The following is a 16,488-nucleotide window of genomic DNA, read 5'->3' as shown; positions in this document are numbered from 1 at the left end:
GCCACCCCTACCGCCCCCCCGGCCCCCCACAAGGGCCTCCTGCACCCCCAGGACTCCATAGACTCCCTGGATGACGCCGGGGAGGAGGGGGAGCCCGCCCCCAGCCGCCCTTCCCTGCTAACCCCTTCCTGTCGGTGGCAGCAGCGGCGGGGGTCCACTCTGTCGGTGGGCGCGACCCCCTCCCGCCGCCCATCCCTCGTCTCATTGCTGAGTGTCACGCCCTCTATCGCCGCCCGCCGGTTCTCCTTCATCGGTGGTTCCAATAACCGGGTAGGCCTAAGCTGCCCGAACCCAAAAAACCCAAAAAATCCCCCACACAATGTTTAAAGTCTGGTCGCGTGGAGAGGAGCCAGCCTGGGTGTTGTGGCGGCGGCGGCAGGGCGGGTCTGGTGGCGAGGTGCGCGCGCCGCCACTCTCCCCCTAGCGGCGGTGTCAGGCGTCAGGCGTCAGGAACATACCGTAAATCAATCCCATTTTTAAACGTTTTCCTTCACTCATTTTTTCCCCTTTTTATACCAATCGAAGGAGAAAAACACAAACTTTCGAATGGTAGTGTAAATATTGATATGCGATGATAAAGTAAAAAGATACAGTGAGTTAAATAAATTCATTACACGTTCATTAAGTTCTTTGTGAGTAATGCGCGGCAGTTAGCAGGAGACACTAGCGCTGGGGACGAGAGTGGCTTGAGTGAGCAGACCTTGCCTAGTCAGACCTTAGGTTAGGTTACCACTCAACCTAACCTGACCTGACCTCACCGGAAATGAACAACTGGGCTGGATTGTTCTTCACGTGAGCGACAAAAGAATCTAACCGCCTCCACTGTCCGGCTCGACTAACACTGTTTGATCTCCACCTCCTCCACACGCCCCCCACACACCTCCACCCCGCACCGCACCTGCCACGCCTCCGTAGGTCTCTTGGTTACCTGTGTGACGCGAACACCTTACCTAGGGACTAGTCATTAGATAGTCAATAGTGTACTAGTTAGCATGAGACACGGCGCACGTTTTTTGCCTTCATCCCTTTAGTAGTAGAAGCGAGTTTGACTATTACTACTACTATTATTACTACTATTACCACTAGCTACTTTTATAGTGTTATTATTACTATTATTATTGTTACTTTTTTGTATCTTTTTCTTATCGTACGGTTACTATTATTATTGTTTTCTTAATGGATTTTTTTTTTTACGCACGATTACTTTAGAGAATGTTTTGGTATATATATACATTTTTTGATTGTTTAGTCTCTCTCTCTCTCTCTCTCTCTCTCTCTCTCTCTCTCTCTCTCTCTCTCTCTCTCTCTCTCTCTCTCTCTCTCTCTCTCTCTCTGCCCATAGCTCTGAGTGACGTAGTCGTAGCACAAGGTAGCACAGGTTTGAAATGTCTGCTGCTGTGCCGTAGATTTTTACATGAGTGCTGTTATTATTATTATTATTACTCTTATTAATCGTGTCTTACCTGTACAGTTTTTCAAGGTGTCAGAAGGGATTGCAGGTGGGATACAGGTGGCCCTTCCCAGCCCCGCCAAGCCCCACCAAGCCCAGCCTAGCCTTTCCAGTCACTTCTCTCTTCTCAGTCACGTGGTTTTGTAATAGAGTCACGCCTTTATTCAGAAACAACTTGGTCTCTCACCATAACAATTTTCCAAAGCTATAAAGACGATTAACGTGGGTTTTCAAGACAGTTTCTCCTTAACCCCTTCAGTACTGGGACGCTTTTTTGCCTTGAGTTTTAGGTATGATTAGACGATTTTATTGACATGAGGAAGGGCCTATGGAGATCAGAAGATTAATGGCTACAGTGTTCATTATTTCAATCCCCAACATATGTTTCTGAAACTCTATAAAATCACCAAATAGTAAGAAGAATGAATAAGAGAACCTGTCGTAGTACTGAAGAGGTTAAGATATACTAAAAGAAATTGCTAATCTATCACCAAAACCATAAAGATATCCTTGGAAACATGAGTATCTTCAACTAGAGCCTTTGGAAAGCAGTGATGGTGAGGGAAAAGCGTCTCTAAATACGAGCGGACTGTGAGATTCAAAACTAGTAATGTACAAGTTATAATATTGATTTTTAATAATCTAAATGGCACAACTGGTAAAAGTACTTGAAACTCGATTGTAGATAATGTTTTAGTAGTTTGATAGTTTTAGTAGTGGCGGGGCTGCGCAGACGCCACTCTCATCCCACTCTTCCCGTTTTCTTTCACCACGCCATGCAAGGGAGACTACTTTAAATTCTTTCCTCTCATTTTTTTTTTTTCTCTCTCCTTTCTTTTTCAGGGGAGATTTTTCCTTCCCTCATTCGTGTTTGTTTTGTCTTTTTTTTTTCTCTTGTCTGAGTTTTGTGTGGAGTTTTGTGACGTGTTTGTGTGAAGATTTGAACCGTTTTTTGTGGCGCTGTTTTGAACATTTTTGAAGTCCATTTTCTTTTTCACTTGTGTTTTTGTTTTGTCCAGTTATTGTTTTCAGAAAGAGAGAAATTGTTTTACGTTTTCTTTTGCTGCTGATTGAGAAAATAAAAACAAAAGAAGATGTATGTTATAATGATGCGTATAAGATAATAATAATAATAATAATAATAATAATAATAATAATAGTAATAACGTTAATTATATACCCGAGGAAGGAGGGACAAGTAAGGGGAGGTGAAGGGCGGGTGGAGGAAAATACGGAGGAAGAAAGTGGAGGAATAAAGAAGAAAAAAAAGAGGAAGAGGAAAAGGAAGAGGAAATTTGACTGCTGAGAAGAAAAAGAAGATATTGTTTTCATTATTGTTTTATTAATTCAACTTTCATTAATTTATTTTCCTTTAATTGTTTCGTGTATAATTTCCTGCCTTCTCACTATTACTATTATTATTATTATTATTATTATTATTATTATTACATATTTTACTTTACCTTCGTCTGAAAAAAAGTGAAAAAAGAAAAAAAGAAAAAACCAATTAGCGATTTTTCCGAATTTAATTCTTACATTTCATTAACTGTGCTGTCTCTCGCCTATTGGTTGGCTCTTTCTTGACCCCAGCGATTGTTCATTGGTGTTCTTATTGCACTTGTCATGTTCTTCTCTTGTTCTCTGTGTGTGTTATTCCTCGTTATTCTCATTATTAAGTGTTGTGTTGTTTTGTTCTTCTCTTTCTCTTTTCGTCTTTTTTCTATCGTTATTTGTGTGTCTCTCTCTCTGTCTACATTTTCCCTTCCTTTCCTTTCTCTTTCATCATTATCTCTCTTTTATCTTCTTTTTTTTTTTTCCCTGTACCGGTCTCTTTTTTCCCCTCTTTTCCTCGTATCTTTACTTAAATTTCTATTCCAAATACACAAACTCTTCTTTATTCTCTCTATTCCATTTTTCGTCCTGTCTATCTTAATTTGTCTTCCCTTTACTTTTTGAACTACGCTTTCCTTCTCTTCTTTTTTTTTTTAATTCGTAAACTCTTCCTTCATCTCTTTATTCCATTTTCTTTCTGTTTCTTTTATTTTCTCTCCCATGTACACTCCTACATCACTTTCCATCCCTTTCCGATACGTAGACTTTCATTTATCTCTCTCTCTCTCTCTCTCATTTCCACCTTCAACCAGCTTCCCTTAATTTCTTCCACACTTATCATCCAAACCACACTTCATTTTTTTTAACCACATTTTCCTTTTCTTTTTTTTCTAATACATACACTTAATTCATCTCTATCTTCCAGTTCCTATCTTCTGCTCTTCATTTTTCTCTCTTGCATTGTTCTGTCTCACTTTTCCTTCCTTCTCTCGAATTTCCAGCTTTCTACCCTTCATTTCTCTCTCTCGTACACACCCCTACCTCACTTTTCCTTCCTTTTCTCGAATCTCCAGCCTGTTATCCTTAATTTCTCTCACACACAGCCTTTCCAACCTGCTTCTCTTCATTTCTCTCAGCCTTACCACACTGTTCTTCCCTTCTCTCGCATCTCCAGCCTGTCTTCCTTCATTTCTCCCACGTACACGATCCCAGCATCAAGAGAACCCAAACTGACGCTCTCCTTTCCTTCCCTTCCTCTCCCTGCCACAGTCCGATCAGATGGTCTCCCTGAGCTTCAGAACACTTGAGTCTTACATCACCGAGGAGAACTTGGTTGGCCTGCAGACCTTCCTGGCGACGCGATCTGTGGTTATAGACGACAAGGACGAGAATGGCGCCACGGCACTGCATCTCGCGGCCAGCAGGGGCAAGCCAGAGCTATGCAACGAGCTTATCATCCACGGAGCAGATGTTAATGCTGAGGATAATGTGAGTATTGGTGTTTGTGTGTGTGTGTGTGTGTGTGTGTTGAAGTATAAGGTTAGTGTTTTCACTGTTTTGATGAAAGGATTTGTTTTTGTGTGGAGTTTTAAAGGTAAAGTAAGATATGTTAGTGGTATTAGAAGATTAAGTAGTTTGATTTTTATTGTAGAATTTGAAAGGTCACAGGTTTATCGCCTAGATTTTCCCGCCACGAGGAGGAGGAGGAGGAGGAGGACAGCGGTGATGGTGTATAGGATGGTTATCTAATAAGATTCCTTTCTCATCCTTATTAATTCTTTTCTTGAGGCTTTTTTATCTCTTCCCTTTCTACTCTTATTCCCTTAAACTCCACACTTACCTACACCTCCTGAAAATGAAAAAGTAAAAAGTAAAAGTGAATGCGCCCCGTTAGAAACACGAACAAATGGTGATAGTCATAGTAGTAGTAGTAGTAGTAGTAGTAGTAGTAGTAGTAGTAGTAGTAGTAGTAGTAGTAGTAATAGTAGTAGTAACAGTAGTCACATATCCTTCCTAAGACCATTTTGACCACCCATCGACGAGGAATTTGACCTTTAGTGGGGTGGTCAGGGAACGAGGACCCAAACTGTCTCCAGGGCCCTTCAGCTCCACGCCTCCCCAGGGTACACAACCTTTGCTATATTCACCCCTTCCCTCGCTGGTCGTCCCTGCCACCACCATTGCGCCTTCAGGATGTTCTTCTCTCCTCTTTGTGATAGGGAGAGATGCAAAGGTTGTTGAAAATGAGAAGTATGAATGCAAAACCTGTTGGAAATGAAAGAGTTTGAGGGTTATTAGTGAGGTAAAGAAGGAATCCGAAGTTTGTTAGAGAGGGAAGGAAAGAATCAAAATCGTGTTACATATTGATAAAGATTATTTGTAGCGTGTTAGAACTGAAAGAAAGGAGTTTGGAGTCTATTAGGAAAGATAAAAAAGCGTTCAGAATATATTACAAATGAAAGGAAGGAATAGAAGAGTTTTTGAAAATGTTGAAATATTGAAAAATGGAGTGAAAAGATAATTCAAGGTCTATTATGAGTGAGTCAAGCTCTTAGAAATGAAAGAAAGGAGTTCGAAATCAATTCAAAAGTTAAGAAGGATTTCGACACAAATTAGAAATGCAAGGAAGGAATCGAACACCTTGTACAAGCGAAAGGAAGGAATCTATAACCATTCACTATATAAAAAGAAGAATCCAAACCCTTATTGAACATTTTAATCTCTTCAGTACCATGACCCGTTTCCATATCCATTCTGCTTACCATTTGATTTTAAACAGCTTCAGAAACTCATGTGGGGGATTAAAATGATAAAGACTGTTGCCATTAATCTTCTGACCTCCATAGACCGTTCCTAATGTCAATAAAATGGTCTAATTCTACGCAAATCTCAAGGTAATAAAAAGTGTGTCCCAGTAATGAAAGGAGTTAAAAAAGTAATATACTAAAACACACTCTTATTCAATTAAAAATATTGAAATGAAACTTACACTATTTAATTATTTCACTTACATAATTCGAGAAGCTTTTTTACTTTTTTTTTTTAATCCTTCTATCTTGGAATGACATTTAGCAAACACTTTTTACATGCACACCCTCTCTGGCCTTGGCGAGTCGGGGAAAAGGATCGGATTGAGAAAGAAGTGTAGCATTCAAACCTTTTCCTCAACACCTTCATCCTGTCTGTCTCACCTTGCACGATAAGAAAGAGAGACACAGAAACGGAAAGGAATGTACGTACCAGCTGTCAAGGAGAAAAAAAAGGCGCCATTATTTAGATCTCGTATCTCACTTGTGCTGGAAAATGAAATAACAGAAAGAAAACGGGAAATGGATATACTTTTTCTTGATCCTAAACAACGAAATAGGAATAAAAGAGAAGTTTCCAACATTTTGATCTTGTATTTCACGAAGCAAAGATAAAAAAAAAGAAAAATAGTGGAAATATAGATAAGAAAATATAGGAAGAAAAGAATGTACTGTATTTATCCTCAATTAAGAGAGAAAAAAAGTGAATTATCGAGCATCTACATCTCACATCGCACCAATACACGAAAAATAAAGATAAGAATGTACGTTTCACTTATTCTTAGCGCCTTCAGTACTGGGGCGTAATTTTACCGCGAGTTTGTGTGTGATTAGATAATTTTTATTGACATTTGGGAAGGGCCTATGGAGGTCAGAAGATAATGGCCACTGTCTTTACTATTTTAATCCCCACATAAGTTTCTGAAGCTGTGTAAAATCACCAAATAGCAAGCAGAATGAATATGAAAATGCGTCCTGGTGCTCAAGAGGTTAACGAACAAAATAGAAAAGTAAAAAAGAAAAAGAAAAAGATCCATTCCTTCTCCTTATATAACTCCACAACCCTCACCTTTAAAAGTAATAGTAAAAAGGGGTAGTTTACTGCTACCTTCCCCCTATATCCTCCCTTTACCTGCTCATTATTATCAGCCTAGGGCCACAGGTAACCTCCAGGCTGCTCCTTGGCACACCTGTTGCTCTGCTCACCATTACGAAGGTTCTGGGTTCGATCAGTTTTGTAGATTTTGGTGGCGGGAGAAGCAGCGCTCTTTTTATCTATCCTCTTTGCTGTTAGTTACATAGTTAAGTATTTTGTTTGTTAGTAAGTTAGGTTTATTTTATTGTTTGTGTTGTTGAGTATTTGGTTATTTTTATATTTTTTTATTGTTTTTTTCATCTTTTCTCTTCATTTATTTAGTTTTATTTATTTGTTTACTTATTTTTGTACACGTGACAGGGTTGATGAACGATTATGCAAACTTTTTATTATTATTTATTCTATACAAAGAGATACAAAGAGGATTTTGAGGGATAACAACAACAACAACAACAACAACAGCAACAGCAAAAAAAATCTGGTTAGAGAAACAACGTGGAAAAAAAGGAAAACGAAACAATGAAACAAAAAGAAAACGAAACAAAATAGAAAAAAAGAAAATGGGAAAATAAAACAAAGAAAGGAAAACGAAACAAAATGAAACAAAAAAAAGAAAAAAACGAAAAAAATTGAAAAGAAACGAGACAAAATAAAACAAAAAAGGAAAACAAAAGATAAAAAAGGGGGAAAAAAAGAAAAATAAATAAATAAAACGAAACAAACTGAAACAAAGAGGATTTAATTAATGTTTCCTTCTCTTCACACAGGACCAGTGGACAGCGGTCATTGTGGCGTCCCGCGCGGGCCACATGGACACAGTGGCCACGCTGGTGGACCACGGCGCCAACATCCACCAGAAGGACATGGTAAGCCCCTCCCTCCACCTGCTGCTCGGGACATTCCACATACCACTCTTCTCATTCCACTTATCACTCGTTTTTTTTTTTTTTTGTTATTTTGCCTTTTTTTCTTATGTTTCTTTTTTGTTTTTGTTTTTTGTAGTATTATTCCATTTATTATTCCATTTTCCTTCCATTCATCATTCCACTTGTCATATTAGTCATTCTACTCATCATTCCACTTGTCATTCCAGTTGTCATTCTACCTATCATTCCACTTGTCATATCAATTGTTCCACTCAACCTGTCATTCCACTCATCATTCCTGTTGTCATTCCACCTGTCAATTCCTACTTGTCATTCCATTCATCATTCCTGTTGTCATTCCACCTGTCATTCCACTCATCACTCCACTTGTCATATCAATCAATGGACTCATCATTCCACTTTCACTCATTCCATTTATCATACCACATATCATTCCACTTAACCAACTACACCCACACCCACACCCACCCACCCCTAACACCCCCTAATCTGACCTTTCCATGACCTAGGGCGGCTGGACTGCTTTGATGTGGGCGTGCTACAAAGGTCACAGTGAGCTGGCCCGTTACCTGCTGACCCGAGGCGCTGACCCAAGCACACAGGGTCAGCACCACATGACAGCGCTGGTGTGGGCCGCTGGGAGGGGTCACACGGAGATTGTTCACTACCTGCTGGACCACGGAGCGAAGTCAAATGTGGGGGACAAGTTTGGTACGACTCCGCTCATCTGGGCGTGTCGTAAAGGGTACTACGCCATTGCTGAGGACTTGTTGAGGCACGGCGCTAGTGTGGATGCCTCTGGAATGGTGAGTGGTGAAAGGAATGTTTGGTGTTTTTCCTTCTTTGTGTCGTATTTTGTGTTTCCTTTGTATTTCCCTTGTTTCTGTTGTTATTTATTTATTTTTTTTGGTTGGTTTTCCATGTTTGTATTTCTTTCTCTTATTGTATTTCTTTTGTCTGCCTTCTTTACCTATTTGGTTTTCTGTCATATGTTTCTCTTTTTCATATTTTTCCTTTCACTTTTCCTTCATTTTTCTTCCATGCATTCACACTACTCTCTCACATTCTCCTTTTTATTTCTTCCTTTTCTCTCGTTATCCTCCTTTACTCTTCCTATTTCTCATTCTCCTCTTAATTTCTTCCTTCTCTCACTCATTATCCTTCTTCTACCTTTCCTTCTTCATTTCTCTACCATGCATTCACATCATTTTCTCACATTCTCTTTCTTTTAATTTTTTCCTTCTCTCTCTTCTTATCCTCCTCCTTCCCTTCTTCATTTCTCTACCACATCACTGTCACACATTCTCCTTTTAATTTCTTCCTTCTTTCTCATTATCCTCTTTTTACCCTCCACTTTCTCTTATTTTCTTCTTAATTTCTTCCTTCTCTCTCATTATCCTTCTCTACCCTCCTTAATTTCTCTTCCATGCATTCACACCACTCCCACAGTCTCCTCCTAATTTCTCTCTTCTCTTTCATTATCTTCCTTTACCCTCCACTTGCTCACATTCTCATTTTTTGTCATTCTTCTCTCTCCATTTCTTCATTTACCTGCCATGCATTCACACCACTTATATTTTCCTACTCTTAATTTCTTCCTCCTCCATCTTCCCTTCTTCATATTCCATCACACCTCCAGAGCTTGTACCCTCCCCCCCTTACCTCTCCACTCCCCCACAGTACTCCTGGACACCCCTACTGGTGGCGACACGAGGGAACTATGTCGACCTGGTGAGTCTGTTACTGGAGCACAGACCGAACCTCAACGCGATGGACAAGGACGGTGGCACAGCTCTGACTATCGCCTGCAAGGAAGGGTACACAGAAATTGCCACAGCGCTCCTCAACGGTGGCGCCTATGTCAACATGCAGGTGTGTGTGGGTTTGTAGAAGGTGTCAGGGTGTTTTAGGTGTGTATGGGGTGTTTGCAGGTGTGTGGATGAGGGATTAAAGGTTGTATTCTCAAAAATTTCTGTGCTTCACCTCCACTATTTCAAAAGGGTTTATTTAATTTTACACCATTTTTTAAAGGTGTTTTTAGGGTTTAAGAGGCAGAGTGACCAGATTTCTACACTATTAACTGTGGAAATACTCTTGAGAACTTGGCTAGTCATCTCTGTGGCCTTAGAAAATAGTCGTGGTGAAAGCCTGAGAGAACAGAGCATTTCTGTATATGGGCTAAGAGTGACAGGAAAGAGTTAGGGTATGGAAAAGACTGTGTGGAAGTGTTTAAGTGTATGGGGTGTGTTCAGGTGTGTGGATGGGGGATTTAGGGTGATAGGGAAATGTTTAAGGTACTATATGAGGATTTGTGGAAGTGTTTAGGTGTATATTAGTTTGCAGGTGTGTGGGGAGTGTTTACATGTTTGTATGGGGTGTTTTCAGGTATGTGGAGGGGAGTGAAAAGTATGGAGGGTTTATAGAAGTGTTAGGGTTTGTATAAGTCAATTTGCAGGTGTGTAGTGGGTGTCTGCAGGTGTGTGATGGGGAATTAAACATATAGAAGGGTTTATGAAAGTGTCAAGGTGTGGATGAATTTACAGGTGTGGAAGGGAGGTAAGGGTGACAGGGAGGGAAGAGTTCAGACTGGAAGGGTTCAAGAAAGCAAGAATTTTAAGATAACATGACAACAAACTGCATTTTTAGTTAGGAAAAAGAAGGACTAATTTAAATCACACCTATTCAAAGTTAGCCTAACCTCATCTCACCTCTCCCTCTCCCTCTCCCTCAGGACCGCAATGGAGACACAAACCTGATCTATGCAGCGCGGGGTGGCCATCGCGCTGTGGTGGAAGCTTTGCTCAAGAAGTATGCTGATGTAGACTGTGTGGGCAAGGACAGGAAGACAGCGCTATACTGGGCTGTGGAGAAGGGCCATACCTCTGTTGTAAAGGTGTGTGTGTGTGTGTGTGTGTGTTTTGTTTCATTCTTTCCATTACTTGTGGATTCTTACTTTGTTTTTTTTTTCTCATTCTTCTTTTGTCACTTCACTCTTCACACTTTCTTTCTCTCAGTAAACCATCTTTTTTTCATCACACCTCCTTACTCACCCCATCACCCCTTCCTCTTCACATCTCCATTACTAAACTGTCTTTCCCTTCATTGCATCTCACCCCATCACCTCTTCCTCTTCACATCTCTCACTGAACCTCATTTTCTTCATCACACCAGCTCATCTCCTCACCCCTTCCTCTTTACATCTCCCTCACTCACCCGACCCATCACTTCGTCATCCTATCCTTTTCATATCCCTAAACTCACCCCTTCTTCACATCTCCCTCTCTCACCCCATCACCCCTTCACCCCTACAGATCATACTAAGTGCCAACCCCAACCTGGAGCACACCACCAAGGAGGGCGACACCTGCTTGCTGCGCGCTGTGAGGAACAAAAACGCAGAGGTGGTGCAGCTCCTCATTGACAAGAAGAGCAAGGTGAACGTAGTGGACAAGAAGGGTGACACTGCGCTCCATATAGCCATGAGGGGACGCTCTAAGGTGGGTGTGTGGTGTGGTGTGTGGTGGAATGAGGCGTGGTCCAAGGTGTGTGTGTGGGTGTGTTTGGATTAGATAGAGAGATTGGTTTTTTGGCAGTGTGTGTGTGGAATGAGTGGTGTTTTAGTGGCATGAGATGTGTTTTTGGGTGGTGTGTGGTGTGTAATGTGTGGTGTTTGGTGTTTGGTGTGTTTGCGTGATTGGTGTTTTGAGTGATGCTTCAAGGTGGGTGTGTGTGGTGGTGGTGTGTGGGTGGAATGTGTGGTGTGTGGTGTGTTTAGTGGGTAGATTTAGTGGTGTATTGGGTGGTGCTCCAAGGTGGATGTGTGGTGTGGTGTGATGGTGGTGGATTGGTGTGTCAGTGGAATGTGTGGTGAGTTTTGGTGTGTGTAGTTGATGGATTGGGTGATTGGTGTGTTTTGGTGGTGTGTGAGTGGAATGAGGGATGTTTTGGGTGGTTTCTGTGTGGAATGAGTGGTGTTTTGCTTTTTGGGGTGTGGTGTGTGTGGAATGAATGATGTTTTTGGATGGTGTGTGAGTGGAAGAAGTGGAGATCTAAGCTGAGGAATCCAAAGAACAGACAAACATTAGAGATCGAGACACACACACACACACAAAAAAAAAAAAAGATAAATAAATAAATAGATAATAATAATGATAAATAAAATAAAATGAACAAATAAAAAATAGAAAAAAAAAAACAATTCTCACTCACTCATTCCACTTCTCCACCTCCTCCACCTGACAGAGAATAGTGGAGATCTTGCTAAGGAACCCCAAGAACAGCCAGCTCCTGTATCGCCCCAACCGCTCTCTGGAGACGCCTTACAACATTGATCTCTCCAACCAGAAGACAATCCTCGGACAGATTTTTGGAGCACGTAAGTCTGTGGTTCATTTGTGGTGTGTTTCTTTGTTTTTTTGTGTTTTGTTGTGGTTTTTTTTCTTTGTTCTGATGTGGTTTTGTTTTTCTTGTCTTGTTTTGTTTTGTTTTTCTTGTCTTGTTTTGTTTTGTTTTGTGTTCCTTTTTTTTTTTTTCTTTATCTAGGTTTTTTGTTTTCATTTTTTCTTTGCTTTTCTTTTCTTTTTCTATTTTTATTTTTTTTCTGCCTTTTCTTCTTTTATTTTGTTTTGTAGCTTTTCTTTTCTCTATTTTCATTTTTCTTCCTTTGTTTCTTTTTCTTTTTAGTTTTTCTCTATTGTCTGTTTTCTTCCCTTTCTTCTTTTTCTTTTCTTTCTAGTTTTTCTTTCTATATTATTCTGTACTTTTTTCCTTTGCTTCTTTTCCTTTGTTTCTCATATTCCAATTCCTTTCTTTTACTTTTGTGTTCCATCTAGTTCTTCTCCATTTTCTTTCCTTATTTTGCCTCACCTCTCTCTTTCATTTAATCTTTTTCTTCCTTTACAATTTTCCTTTCTTACTTTACGTCATCTCTCCTTTTCTCCCTCTCAGTTCTTTTATCTTTTCTCCTTTTTCTCTCCTTCTCTGACCTCACCTCTCCTTTTCTCCCTCTTCTCTCCTCTGTTTCCTCCATATTCTCATTTTCTTCCACATCTTTCCTTCATTTCCTCCATTTCCTTTCCTTACTTACTCTCATCTCTCCCTTTCTCTCTCTCATAATTTATTCTTTCTATCTTTTCTCGATTTTCTTTCCTCGTCTGACCTCACCTCTGATTTTCTCCCCACAGGTCGTCTCAACACCAACGAAGACAATGAGAACATGCTTGGCTATGACCTGTACTCCTCCTCCCTGGCAGACATCCTCAGTGAGCCCTCCCTCTCCATGCCCATCTCCGTAGGCCTCTATGCCAAGTGGGGCTCCGGCAAATCCTTCCTTATACGTAAACTTAAAGGTGAGGTGCTGGTGGGGGTGTAAGAGGGAAAACTGGCTAAGGGCAACAAAATTATTAAACAAAGAGGCCTACTGAGAATTGACATGTCAGTCCCCAAATAAGGTCAGGAGAGTTAGGCCTAAAGAATGGGGTACTTGTATAAATGTCTTGAAAAATTTTGATTATCTGAAATGAGACAAAAGAGAAGTGAGAGAAAATAAAGAGTAGTTTTTTTTGTTTATTTATTTATTTTTTATTTTTGGAACTAGTATCTAAATGGATCTTTTTATTTAATCCTTTTTTTGTTGCTTTTGGCCAGATTTTCCTCTCTTACATTAAAAAAAGAGGGAATGAAAAAGGTATGGATAAGGTAAATAATGTACCTCTATGTAACTCCCCTCTTGTCGTCCCCCTCTTACATGAAAAAAAAGAAGAAAAAAATAGATGAAAGAATGCACCTATGTAACGCCCCCTCACCCCACTCACCCTCTTCCCTTACCCTCTTACATAAAAAAAATAATAATAATATACGTCAATACAACTCAAACCTCGCTCCAGTCACCCCCCCATCATCCTTCCCTCACCCTTACTCACCCCCCTTCACCCCACAGAGGAGATGGATAGTTTTGCATAGAAAAAAAAAAGAAAAAGATATATAAAAATAAATTAATAATGTATCTATATATATAACTTAAACCTCACCCCCTCATCCCCTCACCCCAACTCACCCCTTTCCTTCACCCCACAGAGGAGATGGGTAGTTTTGCCAAGCAGTGGGTGGAGCCGCTGTTCCAGATCTCCCCCCTGGCAGTGCTGGTGGTGGTACACATCGCCCTGCTGGTGGGCCTCCTCACTGCCGTGCCCTCGTTCAACCTCATCGTGGGCCTTGCGGTTGGTGGCAGCATCTTCATCCTCCTCACCGTCTTCCTCTTCATCATAAGCCACAGCTCGAGAAGGTCTGTGTGTGTGTGTGTGTGTGTGTGTGTGTGTGTGTGTGTGTGTGTGTGTGTGTGTGTGTGTGTGTTTGTATCTGCTTCATTACTAGATTATGTGCTTATCTGTGTGTTTATTGTGCTTTTTTTTATTTATTTGTTTTTGTATCTTCATTCTCCTTATCTTCCTCTTTATCATGAGCCATAGTTTAAGAAAGTGTGTGTTGCTAGTTTGTATGTGTTTATGTTTCACGTTACCTTTACGTAACCTAACCTAACATTACTTTCATCACTAATGTGCACTACAACTATTTAAGCACCACTTGAATATACACCTTTAAAAACCTTAGTAACCTCCACTAGCAAACAATTAAGAACACAAGATAATGCTAGGAAAACAATAAAAAAATAATATTAGTTTTTCTTCCTTTGTCACAGATATAAAAGAAAAAAAATGAATAACCTTTTTCTTTTTTTTTCATCCTCTCGTCACAGATACGACTGGAATCTCTGGTACCGGTGGAGCGTTGGGCTGGAGCGGCAGATGTCAGCCTTCAAGTTGGTTCTCCAGGTCATATTCTGCTCTCCAGCCGGCGCTCAGCGGAAGGAGTGGAAGGACGGGGTGCAGGCGCGGCCGCTGAAGTGAGTGCTGAGTGCTGATTCCTTTTTCTTTTTTGTTTTTATACAAGAGGAGAAAGCTGGTGAAGAGCAAAATTAAAGGAAAAAAGAAGATACACTAAGGTCTGAGAGAGTTAGCCCACACACACACAAAAAAAATATCCACTGAGTCACCAGTCCCCTTGCAGATCTGAGAGTTAGGCCCCTGCCTCCCTTCAAAAAAAAAAAAAAAAAAAAAGAAAGAAAAAATTTACTACTCGTATGTTGCCAGTCCTCTTGCAGGTCCGAGAGAGTTAATCCCCCCTAACGAAAACAGAAAAAAGAAAAGGTCCACTGAGTTGCCAGTCCCCTTACAGGTCCAAGACAGGCAAAAATAAAGAGGAATAAATGTCTTGAAACAACCCTTTCACATGAGTGGTGATAATGAGTGCTGACTAGTGCTTGTGGTCTTAGTCTTCACCTTTCCAGTTTTTTTCTTCATTTTTTTCTATTATTTCTTTTTATTTTTTTCCATTTTGGTGCAAATATAATGTTTTTATTGTTTTTTTTTCTTTATTTTGTATATTCATAAGTTTTCATTTTTCCAGTTTTCTTTTATTTATTTTCATTTTTTCTACTTCAATGTCCTGATGCAAAAACAGGTAATCTCTTCATTTATTTTTTTCTGTCTATATTCTTTTGCTTTATTTCTGGCTTTTTCAATATTCTTTCTTCTCATTTACTTCATTTAGCTTTACATTTTTTCGCTCCTCTTTATGTCTCTTCATCACTTTTTACCCTATCTATCTTTTCCACTCATTCTCCCTCTCCTCTCCTCTCCTTTCCTTTCCTTTCCTTTCCTTTCCTTTCCTTTCCTTTCCTTTCCTTTCCTCTCCTCTCCTCTCCTTTCCTCACCTCTCCTCTCCTTTCCTCTCTTCTCCTTTGTCTCTCCCCTCCCCTCTCCTCCAGACGTTACCTTTATACTTGTACCTGCTCTTTTTTTTAATATAAACGTAAATTATGTGAAGGTAAAAATAATACCTCCTCCAGGTTCATCTTTGCCGAGGGGGCCAAGCCGAGCAGTACAGCAGCGGGGGAGAACTCAGTGGTGCAGATGCTGGGCTCCCTCTTCGACATGGTGGAGAGAGAGTACGGCATGTTTGCTACCAGATTCTACCGAGCGTTTAGACCGAAAGCGCGTGAGTATTTGCGTTTTTTTTTTTTTTTTTTTTTTTAGCTTGTGTGTTTCTCTCTCTCTCTCTCTCTCTCTCTCTCTCTCTCTCTCTCTCTCTCTCTCTCTCTCTCTCTCTCTCTCTCTCTCTCTCTGTCTCACCAATATTAATTCAATCTTTCACTGATAGTTTTTCATTGCAAGTAAATAAGATCAGATAATAACGAATTAGAGTTCAGATTCCCTCCTTATTGTCAAACGTCACAAGGAATTCTGGGGCATGAGTAAAATAATCAATAAAATAGATAAAAAAAACCCCCATCTCTTACTTCACCCACCCATTACTCACCCATTACTCACCCCCCTCTATCTCTTCCCCATACAGAAGGCACCTCATCCCCCTGGAAATACCGTCGTCTATGTGGCATTCCTTACGTGGTCATCTTCTTCGTGACGCTGGCCTGTCTTGTGGTGGTGGGGGTGATTGGGGGTCTCTATGGCTTTCACCCTGAGACGCCCCTGGAGAAGGGTGAGGTCAGAGCCACGGAGAGCATGCTGGTTAGTGACGACATTGAGGAAGATGATGATGTCGCCAGCGGGGAATCCAGTGAAGAGAACGAGTATTATGACAAGTGAGTGTGTGTGTGTTGTCTGGGTTGTTGTGTTTACTGAGTTGTGTATTGCAGAAAAGTTGAAAGTATGGGGAAATTACGTATGTGTGAAAAAAAGATGGAAAATGAGGTAAACAAAATTACATAGAGGGAAAAGCAACAAAAACAAATGAAAAGTCAAGTTAGGAAAAATAAATAAATCAAATGAAAAATAACAGCATGAAAATAAAGAAAAACAGAACCAAGAAACTTAAGAAAATACACAAAAAAAACATAAA

General features: G+C 40.3%; 1 protein-coding gene across 8 annotated transcripts in view; it reads left to right on the top strand.

Moving 5' to 3' along the window:
• LOC123502690 (kinase D-interacting substrate of 220 kDa-like) overlaps nt 1–16,488 on the top strand; it is a 186,705-nt gene that overhangs the window by 137,087 nt on the left and 33,130 nt on the right. For all 8 annotated transcript variants that reach the window (XM_045251877.1, XM_045251876.1, XM_045251873.1 and 5 more), the window contains 12 exons: nt 4,052–4,270; nt 7,453–7,551; nt 8,082–8,378; nt 9,253–9,444; nt 10,304–10,465; nt 10,884–11,069; nt 11,815–11,947; nt 12,756–12,920; nt 13,648–13,855; nt 14,327–14,473; nt 15,479–15,627; nt 15,985–16,231. In XM_045251877.1, coding sequence (XP_045107812.1) covers nt 4,052–4,270; nt 7,453–7,551; nt 8,082–8,378; nt 9,253–9,444; nt 10,304–10,465; nt 10,884–11,069; nt 11,815–11,947; nt 12,756–12,920; nt 13,648–13,855; nt 14,327–14,473; nt 15,479–15,627; nt 15,985–16,231 — 2,204 coding nt within the window. The remainder of the gene's footprint in view (nt 1–4,051; nt 4,271–7,452; nt 7,552–8,081; nt 8,379–9,252; nt 9,445–10,303; nt 10,466–10,883; nt 11,070–11,814; nt 11,948–12,755; nt 12,921–13,647; nt 13,856–14,326; nt 14,474–15,478; nt 15,628–15,984; nt 16,232–16,488) is intronic.

The sequence above is a fragment of the Portunus trituberculatus genome, chromosome 12, assembly GCF_017591435.1.
Source record: "Portunus trituberculatus isolate SZX2019 chromosome 12, ASM1759143v1, whole genome shotgun sequence".
In the NCBI taxonomy this organism is placed as follows: Eukaryota; Metazoa; Arthropoda; class Malacostraca; order Decapoda; family Portunidae; genus Portunus; species Portunus trituberculatus.
Note: the sequence above shows the minus strand (reverse complement) of the source record. Positions and strands in the feature narration are given on the sequence as shown.